At 44.2% G+C, this 20173-nt stretch overlaps 1 protein-coding gene across 1 annotated transcript in view; it reads left to right on the forward strand.

Moving 5' to 3' along the window:
• TAOK1 (TAO kinase 1) overlaps positions 1-20173 on the forward strand; it is a 107587-nt gene that overhangs the window by 77064 nt on the left and 10350 nt on the right. Inside the window, exons 13-19 of the mRNA XM_048823761.2 lie at positions 946-1080; positions 2938-3174; positions 4404-4532; positions 6389-6592; positions 7575-7814; positions 13066-13278; positions 14785-14967. Of these exons, the coding sequence (XP_048679718.1) occupies positions 946-1080; positions 2938-3174; positions 4404-4532; positions 6389-6592; positions 7575-7814; positions 13066-13278; positions 14785-14967 (1341 nt within the window). The remainder of the gene's footprint in view (positions 1-945; positions 1081-2937; positions 3175-4403; positions 4533-6388; positions 6593-7574; positions 7815-13065; positions 13279-14784; positions 14968-20173) is intronic.

Genomic DNA, 20173 nt, shown 5'->3' on the forward strand with positions numbered 1-20173 from the left:
CCCTGGGCTTATCAAGTGCTGTTTTACAGGGCAAAAGCTGTAAGTGTTCTTCCTCCTTTTTACTTCCTCATTAGTGAATTCTCAAATACTAGACCCACAGCAGTGGCAGAGAACTGTTCCTGAACCACCCAGCTTCCCATTACTTGACTGAATTTTTAATTAATGAACCAAGTTACACAGGAAAAGAATTGCAGCATTCTGAGCATGGCATGCTGTGAAACCACTTCCCTTGCTTACCTTGGAATGATGAAGGATCAGCAACAGTCTCTCTTTTTGAACCATGCTGCTCTTACTACACAGAGGTCATGATATACTTTTCAGACTCATATGTTTTCATAGTTAATGGTGGGAGTGGCTGTAATTTTTTCTTTAATAAGATATAGAACAAGGATATATGCCTTTCCTCAGGCAGTTGATTAGCATATACCATAGTTAATTACCAATTGCCTGATGATGAATCATAGATTCAAAACATAAACATATAAAATATGACATGGCAAATCAAACGTTTGTTTTTCTTTGAGTGTTTCTACAGTTAGTTAAATTAACCTCATTATCTGGCATGATTGTGAAGAAGGAGCTTGTCCGGCTGGCTGGGTTAAGATATTATCTGCTATGTAGTGTGCTGGTTGGAAGTAGCCTGTTGAACATCTCAATAATTTGTTTCCCTTTATTATTTTTTCCACTCTCACTGGTGAGCAAGTCGCTTTCCTCTTAGCCATAACAATGTGAAATGAAATTTCAGCATCCTAAGTTCCAGGGTCAAGGGTTCTGTTTTCTATACTATATTTTCAGCTGGCTTATTGTCAGCAGTTGCCTTTCAGGACTAGTGCATCTGATGCATTTTTGCTTCTATTTTCTTAAGGTTGTCTTTGAAGCATGACAATCTGAGTAACATGGATTCTCCTTATTCACTCTACTGTTAATATTTCTCCCACTGTTAAGGAGGAAGAAAATTACAGAGAAGAGTCTGATTCTAGAACAAGGACATCAGAACCACAGTCTCCACCCCAAGTATCTCGCCACAAGTCACATTACCGCAATCGAGAGCACTTTGCTACTATACGCACAGCATCACTGGTAGGTTTAGTTTTTTCTGTTGCTTAAATTGTATAAGCATGATGAATTTGGAGGTTTAGCTATAATGTTACTTCCAGCTTTTAGGATTTCATCAGAATGTGAAGTGTCATCATACACTCAAAAATGTTATCACAAAAATAGTTAGAGCTACCTTACTAACATAAATATAACCCCCAGCTTATTTATTTTCAAAAACAATGCCTAGTAGTACATAGGGAATCTGCAGCATCAAATGGCTTATAGTTTCATGCCACAAAAGCAAGTATTCCCATCTAAATTTTACACCCTAGTTTCTGTATGTGTACACTGTATGCACGTATAGGTTAGTCAGCTGAACCAGTTCTCCTTAATACAGAAATAAGATTGGCAGTCCAGTATGGTGTTTCCATTATTGCATTGCTGTGAAGCCATGCCATAGATCAGGGGGTTTCACAACAAAACTTTTAGTGGCTTCAGTGTGGCACCACCAACTCTTGCTGGTGGCCACTCTGACAAATTTTCTTAAAATACTTAATTAACTTTAGGAAAAACAAATAAATATGCACATACACATGTCCAAATCATTGTAATTTATATATGTAGGTTTTTTGCAGATTCTATAATAAAAATAATGTACAATTGTATTTTAGTGTACCTGGCCCCTGCTGCCTCCCCTGGCCCCCCATCACCTCTAACCCTGCTGCTTCCCCCGGTCTCCCACAGATCCCCATGGCCTCCACTGCCTCCCCCAGACTACTCATTGTCCCCCTGAACTCCGCCTTTTCCTTCCTCTCCTCCCCCCATTGCCATGAGCTCCCTTCTGCAGCCTTGCACCCCAGGCTCTTGACCATGGTGCCTGGTAAGGCTGGCCCAGATGAAGCCCAGTGCCCCACGACTGGAGCTGGTGGAGTGGGGGGAGGGGTGTCCTGAAGCCTGGAGTTGCTGAAGCTCATCCCTGGAGTCCCACGGCTGAAGATGGGGGAGGGGGCTGAAGGCTCCCCCCAGCCCCTGGGCGCTGCTTTGCCCCCTCCTGCATTTCTGCTCAGGAGGCTGTCATGGCTGCAGGAAAACCCCCGGTGGTTACCTTTGAGAAACACTGATCTAGATCTTGCAAAATTTCAAGTGTATCTGTAAAATGGTCACTAGCCAGCATTTTTCACAATACAAATTGATGACTTTCCTTAATTTTTACTAGTGAAACGCAGAGAACTTTTAACCCGTCTATAACTGGACTCATGATTTTCCAACATAAACATTAATATTGAATGCATTTGAGGTCTCATCTTCTGTGCCTCTGGTGTTGGAGAGGTGAATAGCACCATATAAAATGGGGTCACATTTATAAAAGTTTAGGCCTCGAAATGAGACACATAGTGGCCTCTGTGCTAAACGCTTCTAGACTTTTGAGAATATGTTATGTTAAACCATATTTAGCTGAGATTACAGCTATTGCAGAAATACTGCTCTAAGCTAAAAAAGAAAGCAAAGTCACGCTTTAAGTGTTTGCTAGTACAGGGTGCTACCCTTCGCCTCTGTGAAGTTTTTTCCTCAGTAGAAACCCACTTGAAAACAGTGTTTCGTTAAAATACAAAATAAAGATGGCAATGCGCTCTCACTCTCTCACTCATTTTTAGGCATTGTTAACAACTAAAAGAAGCCCAGCAGGGACCTATTTGATTCTTTTGTGTGTTACAGTAGAAAGAGAAGGCTCTCTCTCTTAATCAAATCGGTTTTTAGCTGTCTGCCCCTGAAACGAGTGCTCTTCTTTCCAACAAAGTTACACATCATTATTGAATCCTTTTATTGTGTAAATCGAAGAATGCTGAAAAACAGATTAAGATGCATTAACTTTTTATCCTGCTGTGGTTGTCTTACTAGGTGACAAGGCAAATGCAGGAACATGAACAAGACTCTGAGCTCCGAGAACAGATGTCTGGCTATAAACGCATGAGACGGCAGCACCAGAAACAGCTGATGGCACTGGAGAACAAACTGAAGGCAGAGATGGATGAGCATCGCCTCAGGTTGGACAAAGATCTTGAAACGCAGCGCAATAACTTTGCTGCAGAAATGGAAAAGCTAATTAAAAAACACCAAGCAGCCATGGAGAAGGAGGTAGGGGATTAAGATTTAGAGACTGGTCTATGTTTGTTAATTACATTGAATTGTCCACTTCTCCTCACTGAAGAAGAGATGACATTGTAGTCTCTTACGTGTCTGTTTTCAGGAGCCAAGCAAATTGATAATTAGAAAAAGGCTAATACATCACCTCCTTACACTAAGGGGTTTATGTAACTAGAGGAAAGGTATGTCCTGCATCACAGTGCATTGTACTAAATGTTAGCATACTGAGCCCAGAAAGAATTACAGTAAGGATTTTCCTTTCTGTTGTCCTGTATCCTTTGTCGTCTTGATTTTGTGTATGTTTTAAAAGTGAATTAAGTGCATTCTTCAGAAATGACCAGAAATCTTAGTAGTAGAATAGCACTCTTGCCTTGTATGACTCCTGTTGGGAGTTCTAATTCAGATAAAATGATCCTACACAGAAAAGTGTCAGTTGTGCTTAGAATGTTCATACTTTTATTTGTGTATGAATATACTGTTTTGTTAACAAATCATGATGGACTAGTGCCACCAGCGAAGATGGTTGGTGACAATTCTTTAGGTGTTCTTATCGTTGGTCACTGGGTGGAACTATTCCAGTCTATATCGATCTTTATACCATGCTTATCATCCTAGTGTCTGAGGGTATGTCTACACTGCAAAAATAACAAAAGCCAGGGCAGCAAATCTCAGAGCCTAAGTCTACGGACTCAGGCTTGCGCTATGGCACTAAAAATAGCAGCGTAGACATTCCTCCTCGGGATCTGAGACCCACTCCCTTTGCCGGCTTGCAGAGCCCAAGCTCCAGCCAAAGCAAGAATGTCTGCGTACTCCTTTTAATGTCCTATCGCGAGACCGAGTCTGCAGACCTGGGCTCTGAGACTCACTGCTGCAGCATTTTTTTTCTTTTTTTTAAACAGTGTCCTTCTATCCTGAGTGTCTCTCTACGGCTTTCCCTGTCATAGGGGTGTCGACTTCATTACTAGTTTAAAAGTAAGCTAGAGCTTAGGTCTAAATGGTAAAGCACTGAGTAAAGACTGTCAATGGGTGCATTCATGGGGGGAAACTGAGAAATGAGAGAGAGCAGATTTTTGCACAGTCTTGATTCTCTTGGAAAGGCGTGGTGAGTATATGTTAAAGGTGCAAAGCAATAGCAATTCGCATGGGGTCTGAAATGGAAGTGGAGATCTGTTAAACTGTTTGAGTCACAGAAATTCATTGGGTTTTGTCTTCTGGTGTAGACTAAAGTGATGGCCAATGAAGAAAAGAAATTTCAACAACATATTCAGGCCCAGCAAAAGAAAGAACTGAACAGCTTCCTGGAGTCCCAGAAGAGAGAATACAAGCTCCGTAAAGAACAGCTCAAAGAGGTAACCCCTCTGTTATGAGAACAATAAAGTACTAATTGTACTAATACAATTTTATTTGTATGATAAATTGTACTAATACACAACTCCTAGAATCAAGAGATGCCAATATGTTGCAAAGTAATTTTTAATCTGATCATGGCAAATTCTGTATTGTGATTCCAGTCAGACGCTTACTGAAGACATCACTTGTAATGTTTGTCATTGATCTTAAAACAAAGTGTGTGTTTTTATGCTTATCCACATAGTTGTCTACTGAAATGCAGGTTTGTCCATTCTTTAATACTGTTTCCTAGTTTAGCGCCCGCCAAGGTGCTTACAAACTTAAGAATGCTAGGGAGTGAGAGAGTAGTTTAGGAAAGAGAGTTCTCACTGTTAAGAGGTAAAGCAGCATACTATGGAATATATCTTATAGCGGCATCTCTTGTAAATAGAAGACCATTCACTATTGTAATTAGTGAAATTTTTCATCACTGGGTTATCGATACCTCTATTGGATAAGCAGGAATGTAGAGCAGTGAAGGTGAACTCTTGAAGTTTTGCTAAAGAATAACTTCTATAAGATGGTAAAAGGAGTGGGAGAAGCTATTTAGGGTAGATAACCACTGTATTATTTTGAAAATCGTGATCTTCATCAGCTCCATAGGGACCTATAGGTGCAGACTTCCTGGTTCCTTTTACAGACTAACATCAAACCACCATTGAGTTTTTGAAAGAGCCATTTAATTCTAAACTATTAACTCCTGTGATTCAACTTTGGAACTAGCAGTTAACAAATCCAGAAACAAATAACCCCCAACATAGCTATTCCCTGGGAGGGAGAAGCCTGGGAAGTAGTAGGTCTGAGAGACATGTAAAGCTGTGATGGGTTGGAATCTTCCTCTGGTCATACAATAGATAGTATTTAAAGAACAATGCCCTATGATGTGTTGACTCTCCTTGATAAAATACAGTGGCATTCTGTGTGGTATTAACTCTTTTATATGTGGGGACTAGTCTAATAACAGTACTGGTCCATCTAGTATGTATTACTTCTCAAATTATAGGGAGAGCTTGTGTAAACAGACTAATTCCTGACTTTGTCAAAGTTGTTTTTGAATTGAAGGGTGTCTCAAATTTAGCATCCAAGTTTGAAAACATGGCCAATCATCTCTCCTATTTACTGCCTTATACTGTTTCTTTGTAAATTATGGGTCCTTGATAACTGAGTCCTGCGTTGGGACTTAAATGTATTATAAATATCTCTATGTAATGGCCCCAAAGCACTTAAGCATGTTCTTAAGTGCTTTGCAAGATCAGGGCCTATATAAACAATATTGGTAAATGACATCGGATGAATTTGTCCTGGTCCCATTGTCATCCCAGCTGTGATATGTCAGTGGCTAGGTCATATCCTTGTATGTATGTATAAATCTTAAACCATTGCATTGGAAGTTGGAATGAGATGGAAAGGTTTTTTCCCTCTGGAGAGGCCAATAGAAGTGCCTCATAAATTGGAATTTACACGAATACAAGTAGCATTACATCATCAGTGATAGAATATATTATTCTCAAGCTTTTGTATCCTTTTACACTTGTCTAAATGAAACTCAAAGGCAAACCAATGTTTTGAAGTTAACTTAAAATGAAAGACTCAAGAAAATGTACAGTTAAAGCAGCCAAAATTCAACTTGTCCCCTGGAATCGCCATAGATATGCAATATCATACACTTTGCTGAGAGTTCTGCAATATCTGGGCACAAGAGGACGAAGTAACACAGCCTAACCGAAGTGTAGTTGATTATGCAGATCAGCACAGTTGTTCAGTGTCAAACAGCTTAATGTGATTATTCTGAAATTAATTATCCTGGTCTTGTCAGGAGCTGAATGAAAACCAGAGCACTCCAAAGAAGGAGAAGCAGGAGTGGCTCTCCAAACAGAAGGAGAACATTCAGCATTTCCAGGCAGAGGAGGAGGCCAACTTGCTGCGGCGCCAGAGACAGTATTTGGAGCTGGAGTGCCGTCGCTTTAAGAGAAGAATGCTTCTCGGGCGCCATAACCTGGAACAGGACTTAGTTCGGGAGGTGAGAGAGCAGGGGAGGAGTAAAAACCCATGAACCATGTTAGTCCCAGATACACCATATAGGACACCTACTGTGTAGCCAAAACCCTGTGCTTGGTACAGGATGTGGTGTTGCCTGATCTAGGGTGACTTTTGTAATAGGCCAGTTTAAATGGGTGCATTGTGGTGAAAACCAACATGCCAGTTTAATGGATCATTCATTGTCAAAGTCTCACTGCTATACGTTATGTAGGGAAGTGTAAACAAAAGCAAATGGATAATAGTGGACAGCATTAAAGACCTCTTTAGAAAGCGTCTACTATGGTTAATGCTACGATTTTGTCATGGAGGTCGCAGAAATCATGGAATCCATGACTTCCAGAGACCTTCGTGACTTCAGCCTGTGGCAGCTGGGAACTTTGAGCTGCAGTGAGTGGCGGGGATACCCCACAGCTCTCTGCTTCCGTGGGCCACAAGCTCCAAACCACTGTGAGTGGTGGGGCTCCAAGCCGAAGGCGGCGGGGGATCCTGGAGCTCTGAGCCCCCATGGGCGGTGGGGCCCCCAAACTCCAAGCCAGGGCCTGCCCAGCTACCGCAGGCGGTGTAGGGACCCCGCAACTCCCCATTTTGTCAGGATGTTTTTAGTAAAAGTCATGGACAGGTCTCGGGCTTCCATAAATTTTTCTTTATTGCCCGTGACCTGTCCATGACTTTTACTAAAGATATCTGTGACAGAATCTTAGACTTAACTGTGGTAAATTGGAATTGTTTAGCAGCCATGACAGAAAGAAGCAATGTGAAGTGATTTATTTTTTGACCACCTTTCCTAATATTTTATACCTGATACCTACTACAAGTAAGTTGCAGAAAAACCCTGGTGTACCATCTAAATTGCTTTCGGTGTGCTTTGGTAGAACCATTGAAATGCACTGCGGTGAACGTGATCCCAATTAAGCTAGGTACACAAATAACTCATGGCAATTAATTCTCGCTCTGTGGCTCAGGAGTTAAATAAAAGGCAGACGCAGAAGGATCTGGAGCACGCCATGTTGCTGCGACAGCATGAGTCTATGCAAGAACTGGAGTTCCGCCATCTCAATACCATCCAGAAGATGCGTTGCGAGCTGATCAGGCTTCAGCACCAAACTGAGCTCACAAACCAGCTGGAATACAACAAGCGACGAGAGCGTGAGCTAAGGCGTAAGCATGTCATGGAAGTTCGACAGCAGCCTAAGAGTCTGAAGGTATTGTGTAATATTGGAGCGTGATTGAGGTGGGGAGGGGGAGTAAACAGGCCATGTTTTGTGCTCCCAGGCACAGTGCAGTGCAGGGCTGGTCTACCCAACAGTTACAACTATGTCACAGTGTCAAGCACCAGCATGGTTCCAGTTTTTGGTGTATGGGAGTCCTTAAGGTCTTTAACCATGTTCTGTAACTGGGCTAAAGCCCTTTGCACCACACCGCCAGCCTCTCCTTCTTTAAGGTCTTTCATGAAGCTCAGTTATTCAAGGAGGTTTATAACTACATAAGGAAAAGGAGGACTTGTGGCACCTTCGAGACAAACCAATGTATTTGAGCATAAGCTTTCGTGAGCTACAGCTCACTTCATCGGATGCATTCAGTGGACGCTGAATCCATCCGATGAAGTGAGCTGTAGCTCACGAAAGCTTATGCTCAAATACATTGGTTCGTCTCTAAGGTGCCACAAGTCCTCCTTTTCTTTTTGCAGATACAGACTAACACGGCTGCTACTCTGAAACCTATAACCACATAGTACATGTCTTTATTCTATTAAAAAAGCAACTCTTCACAATGCCTGCATTACTTAACCAAGCAACCAGATGATCTTGCTATCTTAACTTTCATCCTTCCCCACCCACCGCCCCATTGTTTCCCATAATCATCTATTGTTCTTCCCGTAATTAACGATTGTAAAATTTTCAAGACGGGCACTCTGGGCCAGATCCTTAACAGGTGTGCATTGGCATAGTTTGATTGATTTCATTTGAGCAGCACCACTTTATAGCAGCTGAGGCTCTGGTCCTGTCTGCTTTTGTTCTATATGGGGCTATGCATATATGTTGAGCTACGTAAATAATGGGACGTGGCTAAGGTCCCTGTGACACCATATGTATTGGCAGTAACTGGATCCCATCACTGGGTTGTACTTGTGTTGCAGGCAGGCCCCTACTACACCATCCCTCACTTCTTTAAAAAGATGCTGCTCAGCAGCTGCAATTCGGCTTCCCTTTTAAAAGGGTTAAATTCTATTAGAAGTTGGATTTTAAATATTTTTGTCCTTGCAGGCCCCCACCCCCCCCACCCAGGTCCCTACCCCCGCCCAAAATAATCCACCCTTCTATCATGAAGGAATCATTTTGAAAGCCTAATTTTGCTGCTGCACATGGAAATAAAATATGAACAAGCTCTCCAGCTAACAGGCTATGGATGTGCTCCCCTTAGTAGTGTCAGTGGACAAGCAAATGCAAATAAAAAATATTAACCAATGCAACATCAGAGGGGAAAAGAATTTAATGATAACCCGCCTCACGTTCTGTCCTGTGCTTACGCTGGTGTCTGAGCAGAACTGTCGTGCGTCTGTCGTGGAGGCTGTTAGTATTTACATTATAAGCCCATCTCTTCATCCATAGAAGTCCCGTTGTCTCATGGGAGGTGCTTAGCGAATGGGATATAAGTCCCTTCACATCGCTGCCTGGTCCTGTGCAGAGGGAGACTCCTTCACTCCACCCAGGATTTCAGCTGTGCCCAGAGCAGAATATGCCGTGTGCCTTATGGAGCATGGGGTTCCTTTGTTGCTCTAGGTCTCTGGGAGTCGTGATTTGCCCATCTGACTCAGTTCACACCAACTGTAGGTTGTTTTCTTGACAGAAATTGTCTGGAAAATAACCATCTTGGAAACAGTACTTCTGCAGTGAAAAGAAATGATTTATCAGTCTCCTGATATTCAATAGTTAAAACCTGACTGCTGACCACAGGGGACCATCTGATCAGTGTGTTCCGAATCTCCAAGGGTATAGCCCAGAAATAGCTGATGACTTCACAAAGAAGCAGTCCTGCATTATGAGCTGAATAAAACTGAAGCAGCTGCATTAGGTTGATCCTTCTGAAGCTAACAATGAATTGTGGCTCCCCAAGGGGATATGGTACAGCACGAGCAGACAATGTGTCCATATTCATTCCCTCCCTGAAATTGGCCCCTGGTTGGCAGTTACAGCAGAGAAGTCAAGGGACCTGACTGGGTCATGGAGACTGAACTCCCTTACAGGTCATCCCCACAGGGCAGGCTCAAGCATACTGGCAGGGAGTGTGGGAAGCTTACACTGCTGCATGTGCTCTACCTGCTTTGTGATTAATGAAGGACTTCAGAGTCCAGAGCAGTCAGTCCAGCACCTTTTGCCAGCACTGAATCTGTGTACACAGAACACTAATAGTGAAGACCATTGGAATAACGATACTGCTTGAAGTCCAATACTTGCTTTATTGGAACTGTTCACTAGAATTAACTCTTTCCCTCACTTCTGAACAGTGCATGCACATGGTTTATTGGCTGCCGTTGTTACCTAGATTCTCTCTTCAGCGACGTTTTCCTTTATTAAAGGGCCCAAGTTACAGGGCTCTCCTTTGCTGCTTACTGACTCCTTTTATACTGAGAGTAAGGTTTTCACAATCAGATGTCTGTTTGTAGTCATTGGCTGCTCCTGAAGGAATGGTAACTAGAAGTAATCCTTTAATGAAAAGTTCTCTGTTATAATTATTCTGAGTGTCTTACTTGTTACCCTCTTTCTGGTAACTCACAATGCAAGACCAACATGATCCAGTCATAAACCTGACTGGAAAACTTACCCTTGCCTCTGTTTCCTGTTGTTAAAGCCTTTGCATTGGAAAGTTATAAATAAAGTCTGGTGTACAAGAGAAACTTCACAGAAAGTGAGGAGAAATACATTGCGACTCCCTGGCTGTGACCAAGTCTTCGATAGAAATGCATGGCCTACAAGCACTTCCCTGCAGGGCAGGGGTAGGGGGAGCAGCCAGAAGGGCTTTCGTGCAGGGAAATGGCTTTTGGTTAATTTAGAAAGAGTAAAAGTCCCGTCTTCCCCTCTGTGATACGTGTGTCAGCGAAATAGAAAGAGAGTGCATGCAGGCATTCTGCACCAGGGAATCAGGGTGTTCTTTGGAAACCAGGCCAGTGTTTCTCACATGCGGCCACCAGAGGCTTTTCTTGTGATTAGGGCCTCCGAGGCAGTAACTTCAGGGCGGGGGGTGGTTTGCAAGCAGTGGCCCCTTCCCCAGGGCCACCAGCGGAGGTTGGGTCCTGCCCTCTCCGGAGCCACAAATGCCAGAGGAGCAGGCAGCCAGTGAGTTCCCCACTTTCCTGGGGGCGGTGAGAGTCAGGCTTCAGCCCCGGGTGGTGGGCAGCAGGCTACAGTCTTGGGGTTTGGGGCTGTGGCTCTGGACCCCAGCAGAGGTGCTGCCCCATGGCTCACTGCCGCTCCCACTTCCTCCCCCACCCCCGGCATCACCCCTGGTTCCTGCTGCTGCCTCATCCCTCCATCATCCCTGACCCCTGCTGTCTCCCTGCTCACTTCCCCATCCAGGGCTTAATTTGTGCCCTGACTTGCCAGGGCTGAGTAAGAATGCTGTGAAAAGTGATATTAACAAACATACAAATATTACTTTTCACAGCAGCAGACTCACTAGCTAGCAAGTCTTAAAAAAAAGAGGGGGGGCACCTTATTTGTGTTTCTATTCTGTGTAGATCCAGTAAAGAATAGAAACAATTGAACATGATTTTTATTATTGAGTCTACAAAAAACCTCTACCTAAATAAATTATGGACATGGATCTGTGCATATATATTTGTTTTTCCTGAAGTTAATTAAGTGTGTTAGGAAAAATTGTCAGAGCATCCACCAGCAAGAATTGGTGGCCGCACTCTGAGGCCACCAAAAATTTTGTTGTGAGAACCCTTTAGGCAGTGAGGTATTAAGGAAATATAGAACAGGGCCCGAGCTATTTTATGCTCCCACAGGGCCCTTCTAGGTAGCCACAAACGCTGTGCTTTACCTGCCTCTAAGGCAGCTGAACCAACTCCAGCACTGCTTAGTAGAGTGGCTGACAGTCGGGAGGTGCTAATAAAAGCAGCTGTCTTCCCTGTCCAGGTGCCAGGGCTTCTCCATGGAACGGGGCGGAAATCCATTCCCACCCCTGCTACTGTACTGCTACAGCACCTTTAAACATCTGACCCATGGAGGGACTGACCGTGCAGCCCAGAGACAGTGCTCTGTGTTGCCACTGCTGAAACCTCTGATTTTGTTCCCAGCCTTTCTGTTCTTCTCCAGTCTGGCAGGGGCTGGGAGCGTTTCTAGGTTTCATCTTCCTTCCTTGGAGTGAATGCCACGTGTAGCTTAGCTGTGACATCTCAGAGGCTGTTCCTTGTTTGGCTAAAGCGAATCCCATCCAGTGCTCAGGTGGAAGGGTGGTAACCATAGTAATAATTGTAGAGCATGTCCCAGCTCAGGATCTCAAAGCACTGTACAGGTCCCTTGTGAGGATGGTAAGGATGAACCAGATGCGAACACTGAAACACAGAGAGAATTAATTTACCCAAAGTTACACAGCAAGTCAGAAGCAAATCCAGGTACTTAACCCTATCTAATGACTCCTAATCTTTTGTTTTCAGTGCTAACTGACACTTCTTGACAACGCATAGAGCTTTGGGTGCAAAAGGAGAGCACAGGAATGACCTCGGGTCTCCAGCAGGTGCCTCGAAAGGGGTGGGGGAGGGACTTGTATATTTAAGTGTTTGTTAGATTAGGCAGGATACTACTACATATGACGACTCCCTCTTCCAGATATAAAATATGGGTCCCCTGCTAACCAAGTAATGTCACCAAACCAGTACTGGTCAAAATTTTCCTTGATAAAATAATTCTTTACTGCAAACCCTTATGAAAGTAAGGTCCTAGCATCAGAGGTTAAAATACAAATTTCCTTCATTGAATCCTAAATAAAAAATGATCTCTCTGTACACAAAATATTCCTAGTTTGCGTTTTTCACAGCAATAAATCCAGGCACAGCCATCTGTAAGTAAGGCTTTAACGGCTAATAACTATTACTCCTATCACACAAGAAGTCTTCTTGAAAAGCAACACCAAGGACTGAATCCAGTCCAGTGGCAAATGGGTCCCTTTGTGTAGTGACAGCTGAATGTAGTCTGGAGCTTTGGTAGAAAAGTGTCATCTGTATTCTAATTGTTTTGCACACCAACAAAATGTAACTAGCAAAGTGGCAAAGCAGCTGCAGCAGCACGATCTCTGTCTCTTGTGTGCTCATCACTTTACTCTTCACACTTTTTATATTCATATACATTTGTGGGATTTGTGAACTCCTACCCTTGAATATGGAATGAAATATCACTGAATATATTGCTTCCATCTTTGACATATGCTGGGTTTTTTCCTCCTTCTCTCTAGTCTAAAGAACTACAAATAAAGAAGCAGTTTCAGGACACATGCAAGATCCAAACCAGACAGTACAAAGCACTGAGAAACCATCTGCTGGAGACCACACCAAAGAGTGAACACAAAGCTGTCCTGAAACGGCTCAAGGAAGAGCAGACCCGGAAACTGGCCATCCTAGCTGAGCAGTATGATCACAGCATCAATGAAATGCTCTCAACACAAGCTGTGAGTGCCTCTGAGACCTAGTATACATATGCTCAGCCCAACATATCAGTTTGCATTTTGACCTGTGGTCACCCTGACAGCAGGGTTGTTTTCTTCCTTTGCCACACATGCAGCACCCAGATTCAGATCCCAGACTTAGTCCTTCATATCCTGCAGAAGCAGCCTTCAAATCCCGAGGAAATACTCACTACCCACTTCAGTCAGTCCTGAGTTACCATGACAGAGGTGCATAGTAAGTGTTTCCTTTTAATCTGAGGGCTGCATTTGCACCAAGCCTGCATCTTTGAATTCAGCTGCTTCTTATGGAGCACCAATATGCTACTTCAACCTGGCCTTTTAGTCGGTTAAACGCTTCTAGATATAAACCTGAAATGATATTGACACTCACGTTGAAAGCTTAGTAAATGCCATTTTAACTAATGACTATTCACTATATGCATAATACTTCGGGTCCCTGCTGTAACTGCATTAGAATTTTCTTTTCATATCCTTAGTGCAGTGGCTCCTAACCTTCCTTGTTTTGAGACCCCTTTGACATGGATCAGCAGATGGTGCGCTCCTAGCTGATCCATAACTGCTTGCTCTAGGTCCTAGCACAGTGGCCCCTGTATCTCCTTTTCCTGTTCATCCTCCTCTTGAATTTGTTTTTCTCTTTATTTGCCTTTGCTCACCCTCTCCTCTCATTCCAACCCTATCAGAAGCTTATGCTGCTTGCTTTTGGGAAGGATATGTTGATGGCTTCATAGGCTGGGCCCGATGTGTCTACCTGCTGGGGCTGAGTCTGTGGGAGCGGAGAATAGAAGTTTGGACGAGTAAGTTGCTACCTGAGCCTGCAGCCCTGGACATTGCTTCCTGTGTTGGGGAGTACTGGGGAGCAGGGAGGAAAGCAAGAGGCTGCCCACTGCTTTAAGAGCAGATTTGCAAGGGAACTGTTGTGAATCTGGGCTCATGCAGCTTTTCCTGCCCTCTCTGCTTTGCACTCAAGAATGGCACTCCCACGCTGGGTAACGCGGCCTTAGTGTAGGCATGGTGAGAGTTAAAGCTCATGGTTGTGTAACTGGCTTGAGGCTGTTAAGCTGTGCTGCTAGTTACTGTTCTGCATTGGCAGGGAGGTGTGCTAGGAGCCGTTTCCCGTCTTGAACTAGGATTCTGTGCAAACGTCCAGTAAATCTGGCATTCCATTTAGCCACTTGTATGCAACACAGGAGAACTTTTCTTTTTCTAAGCTTCCCACAAGCGAGAGCTGTAGATGTTAGTGCCATTTAGCCAGCCTTCAGCTCTCCCTGTAGGGGGCCAGAGCTGTTCAGAGACCACTCTGTAGTGCAGCTTGCGGCAGCATTGCCATCTTACTGCCCCCAGTGTTTGTCACTGTGTGTTCCCTGTTCACTGAAAGTGGATACAATAGAAGGCAATTGTATTGCTAAGAAAACAAACGTTTTCCCCCGTACAGTGTGTCACGAGTGGCTGTCCCCCCGTGAAACATCTCTATTGTCTTCCTCCTCACAGCTGCGTTTGGATGAGGCGCAGGAAGCGGAGTGCCAGGTTTTGAAGATGCAGCTGCAGCAAGAATTGGAGCTGCTGAACGCATATCAGAGTAAAATCAAAATGCAGGCTGAGGCCCAGCATGATCGGGAGTTGCGTGAACTGGAACAGAGGGTGTCCCTTCGCAGGGCCCTCCTGGAGCAGAAGGTAAGGGCGGCTGAGGGGCCTTGGGAGCAGCAGTCAGCATTGGCCATGTTCCAAGAGTTTGACTATGAAAAGCTAATGTTAACGGGACAATGCTACAGTACTGGTTTTGACCCTTCCCTGGGTTCTCTCACCTGAGAGGCAAAATGGCATCATACTAGTCACTGGAGGAGTTCCTCTTGTCCCATCACTGATAGCGATAGGGAGAATGGGGTCTTGGTCTGCTCAGGGTGACAGTGCTGTGGCACATAGTAGGGCTGAGGTGCAGTGTGCCTGGATCTTGGGTGGTGAAAGGGGAGCCGTTTGTATCGAACTCCATGACCTCCTCCTCCTCCTGGCTGGACTGCAGGGCTCCATCAAGTTCTATCTGATGGAGGGAAGGCTGCTGTGATGGTGAGTCTTCAGGTAGAAGGGGAAAAGCAGTGTTCTCTCCATGGTCCCTGGCAGTGGATTCTCTCTCCACGTTCAGGAGAGGGAAGATGTAACACAGCAAAGGAGAGTTTCTGTAAGTTTCTCTGGTATCAGGAATAGTGAACTTCAAGTAGAAAGGGTGGAGTGCACCAGCACAGATTTGTGATGGGGGCTACCCTGAACAGAAATGTTTGTTGTATGCAGCTTCACTCCATTAAAAGTCTATGAAGACTCAGCTGTGATACCTCTGTAAAATGACTTTGATTAAAGTTAGACAGCCATTGAGAAGAAATATGATAGTCAAATCATAGTTAAAAAGTCCAGAGGTCTGACCCTAATCCCATTACAAACTGGAGCAGCCAGACACAAAAACAGAGAATCCACTGAGCTCCAGAGCTTGGTATAGAATTGCTTACCCATACCAAGCACGCCTCCCTGTGCTACACCAAATCTGGGTTGTGAAACTGTGTATCATGGCCGCATACTAAGCATGTCACAGCAAAGAAAAATATCCTCCTGGCCTTCGTCCTGTAGAATTTCCCCTGTTGACTTACCCCTATGGGTTGTCAGACATTGTAACTTTGATGCTGACTGACAGTTAATACATTTGTGGCATAGAAGTAAGATATACTTGCTTGCTTCTCTCAGAGTAACCAATGTATGTTCAGCCAGCAAAGACCACTCATCTGAATTATGCTGCTCATCTAATGGGCAGTGGGAAAACTAGTCTAAGAAAGCTGTGTCTTCTGCTTACCCATGGCCCTTTTGCAGGTTACTGAATCTTCACAAGTGGCTACGTCTGTGAAAACTAAGTTACTATGTAGGACTTTCTGGTGTAATATTTGCCTCTAAACTGCAGTGTTACATTTATTTTATTCCCATTAAAATGTCAGTTTGAAAAACTAACAGTTTACAACACAGCAGTACTCTTGGAACCTGCTTTCAAATAAATATTTGTATTGTAACTATTGCTACCTGGTGGCGCAGTCTGAGATGTATCTTTTGGAAGCATGTGTGTAATAGTCTGTTGCTAGTCACTCGGTTTTGTGGGTGCAATTCGGATGTGTTCTGATGTTGCATTGCGCATAACCAAGAGAAAGTCTGGCATCAAGTTACATTAGAGGCTGAAATTAGGCCAGTGATTTAAAGAAGGACAGGTTAGCCAAAAATGAATTCAATGCAAATTATTCGTTATGGGCCTGATCCAAAGCCTACTTGAGTGGAAGATCCCTGTGAATTGGCTTTTGGCCTCAGTTACGATGAGAGGACGTTTAGCAAAGCTCCATTCAGGGAAGAGAAAGATAAGATCTTGGCATCCTTTTGCTTTAGCTTCTGTTGTTAGAACTGTTCTCAGGGCCAAGAGGTCCTGCAGTATTTTTTTTTTTTAACTGATGTGCCTCTTTACAGTGATGTGTTCAGTCACTTACCACCTTTAAAGTAGGGTTGTAGCAACAAAATTAAATGGTTCAAACAGTAAGAGCCTGTATACCACAGACATGCACAATGCATATAATTAACAGCTAGCAGAGAAGTGCAAAGCTTGAGCTAACAGTGAGGCTGCATTCCTTGGGCTGCCTGGTTGGAGTTACTGCTGATTAGTGGCCACCCAGGAAAAAAATGGGGACCCATGTGGAATAAATGGGAATGTGCTGTTTCTCAAAGCGTTGTCCTTTCAGTTGTTGTAGGCTGTCTTGACTCTTTTGATGCACAATGATGTGATACGATGTGTCCACATGCAGGCTAACTGAAGCTTTGACTTAGGACTGGAGACAAGTGTCGATTTTAAAATGCCTCTGTATTTTTATTGGTTGTCTCTAGCAAAGTACATAGAGCTTTGGCCCCTTCCCAGCAGAGCGCTATTTATTGTATGATGGTGCCCATCGCTCTAGGAATTGAGCAGTGTATGTGGCTTGGATGAAGGCAAAGGCATATACATAGCCAGCCTCCTCAGTTGGCATTTTTCCAATGGTGTAAGTTTCCTGGTGTGTCAGTAGTGAGCTTTGCCCTGTACACATGGGGAGTGTACATTCTAAAGATCTAGATGTATAATATGCTTCTCATGCTGCTTCAAGTGCCTCGCCCAGCAAGACCCTCTGAACCTCTAAGTCATCTCTAGGTGATGTAGCTTTAACACAATGAAATGTACGAGTCCACATGTGCAATTGAATTGTATCTAAGTTCTGTTTTTTAACTTTCAGCCTTCACCATGGCGTCACCTGCAGTGTTACGCATATCTGTTATGTTGTATTTAAGGCAACGTTACTTCTGAAATAGAAATAGACTTTGCATTGATTGCAATAGTTTGGGCAGGGTCTGGGAAGCCTTGCTAAGCACAAATGCAAACAATTGTGAGTAAATAGATTTATTAAGGATCCTGAATATCCGTGTTTCACAAAACAGGGTCGTTCTTCACAAACAGCGTTTGTGCTTGGGCTGCAGCCTGAGCTCTGGGACCCTCCCACCTCACAGAGTCCTAGAGCCTGAGTCTGAACATCTACACTACAGGTGAATAGCCCCTTAGCTCAGGCCCCTTGAGCCTGAGTCAGCTGGCACTGCTCAGCCGTGGCAGTTGTATATCTAAGGGATTGAGCAGCCAGCCATGTGAGCTTCACCATCCAGGTACAGGCAAATGAGTTAAGATTACATTGTGGCAGTCTTCTCTGAATATTCTTTGTAGCCGCTTTGCCCCCTATGTGTTAAAAAGACATAACTAACAACAGTAATTTTAAAGAAACAACCTCTTCCTGTATTATTTTTGTGGCTGAAATACAAGACTTGTTTGTCAGGACACCTAGGTTCTCATCCCAGCTCTGCTACTTTGCACTGCCACTTCCCTGCTGTGTGTCTTTGTTTTCCTCACTTATAAAACAGGGGTGATTTCTTACCTAGTTCACAGGGAGGATGGGCCTTAATTCATTAATGTCTGTAAAGCTGTAAAGCTCTTTGCACTTTTCCAGATGGATGCTGCTGTCTAAATTCAAGAGATTATTAGCCTCTTAAAACTGGGCTGGGGGGAGGGGGGGGGAGGAGAATATAGAGCCTGATTCTCTGATTCTTACTTATTGTAAAGCCCCTTTTTGTGTTAATAAGAAACAGACCCCGAATACATCACGTCTGGCTTTTTTTCTTCCTTGTTCCCCTCTTAGCTTGGACAGTGAAACTAACCCGGTCAGTTCTCTCCTGTTGGTGATGCTTGGGTTTCCAACACTGAAGGTTACTTCTTGGGGAATTCTGCATCACTGCACGTGTGCAGAATTCATGCCCCCTCCAGATTTCTTTGCTTCCCCACAGAAAAATGACTTCTGGTAGGAAAGCAAAGGGAAGCTACAAGAGCGGTCATTTGCCCCTCCCCGGTAGTGCAGGCAGGTCGGTTTGGGTGCCTACAGCAGCTGGTAGAGGCGTAAATCAAGGCTCCTTTACATTGCCAGGGTGGTGTAAAGGACAGTGTGGCCTTATTGATGCTTATGGTGCTTTAGTGATTAGAACTGGTCTAAAATTCTTGGACTGAAAAATTTCCTATAAAAAGATGTGCTTCCCTGGCATATGCTGTCAGCCAGCCACTCCGTGGCTTTTAGGCAGAGTGAGCTGGCCGCCTGCCTAGCTTTTACCTGGCCTAAGCCTTACACAGGGAGCTAGATCCTTTACCTCATCAGGGCCCACACTGTTTCTCAAAGCCGCAAGAAATCAGCAAGTGAGGGAAGGCAGCATCTCAAACCCCAAATGGTGGAGGTGATGACTCATGCTGGAGCAGATTGTTTCCTGAATTGTAGGTTAAACTACTGTACATATTCCCTGATTAAATGCCCTGAGAATGGTTACAAGCAAACAAGTGTTAATCTCCAGCACTTGTGAGTCCTGGGGCCCCTCTGGGGTGAGAGAGAGTCTCTCTTGTGGGAATGTTGTTGCTGAAAGGAGTGGAGATGTCGGCATGCAAACAAAGTTCAAGCAGAGTCAGTTTCTTTTTTCCCCCTTCCCTTCATTCTTTGTGACCAAGCCCAATAATGGCTCCTCCGTGGCATGGAGAAATAATGGAGCAATTGTTGGGTCTGAGTGTTTAACCCCAAGAATTTCCACAAGAGGAGATAATAAATCGCAGGCCAAAATTCACCCTTGCGCCGGGGGCCATCAGGAGGCTTGTGCACCATATTCCCTGTGCCTAAATGGCTGATGTCCATGCCTTGCACAAGGGCCATTAAAAAGTGATTTGCAGTGTTCTTACTGAAGAGAGACTGTGTCGTATCAAGAGCTGGAGATGCTCCCAACTCCGTTGGTCATTTGCAAATCATCCAGCTAATAATCTGCCCAGAATGCAGATATCTCCACCTACGTTACTGTTTTGTGTTTGAAGCGGGAAGAAGCCCCGTTGATCACATGTAAGAGAGAGCAGCAGGTTAATGAGACATTAGAAACCAATTTAGGAGAGGAGTAAGGTCAAAGTGATGAACATAAGCCAAAACCAATTGGAAGACTGGCTCTGAAGGGGAAAGCAGGCAGGTCTGTTAGTAAGTTGCCATTCTGGAGGAGAGTTGTTGTCAGCTGAATCTAGTGACAACGGTTCAGACCAGTTGCTGTTGGATTGGTAGGTGACTGACAACCATGCAGTCGTTCTGCTTGAAGCACCTTGTCCCTAGGTCAGGGGGTGAGCAGTAGATTTTGCTGCTGCATCTTAGATTTGAAATCTGAGCTCGTGAAGACATAGATTTGGATTTGAATCCCAAAAGCCCTGATGTAATGTGTGAAACACCAGGAAATAGGATGGTGGAGCTCCTCACACCTGGGTTCCATCCCTGCTGTCCAG

Source organism: Caretta caretta, chromosome 17 (assembly GCF_965140235.1).
Source record: "Caretta caretta isolate rCarCar2 chromosome 17, rCarCar1.hap1, whole genome shotgun sequence".
Classification (NCBI taxonomy): Eukaryota; Metazoa; Chordata; order Testudines; family Cheloniidae; genus Caretta; species Caretta caretta.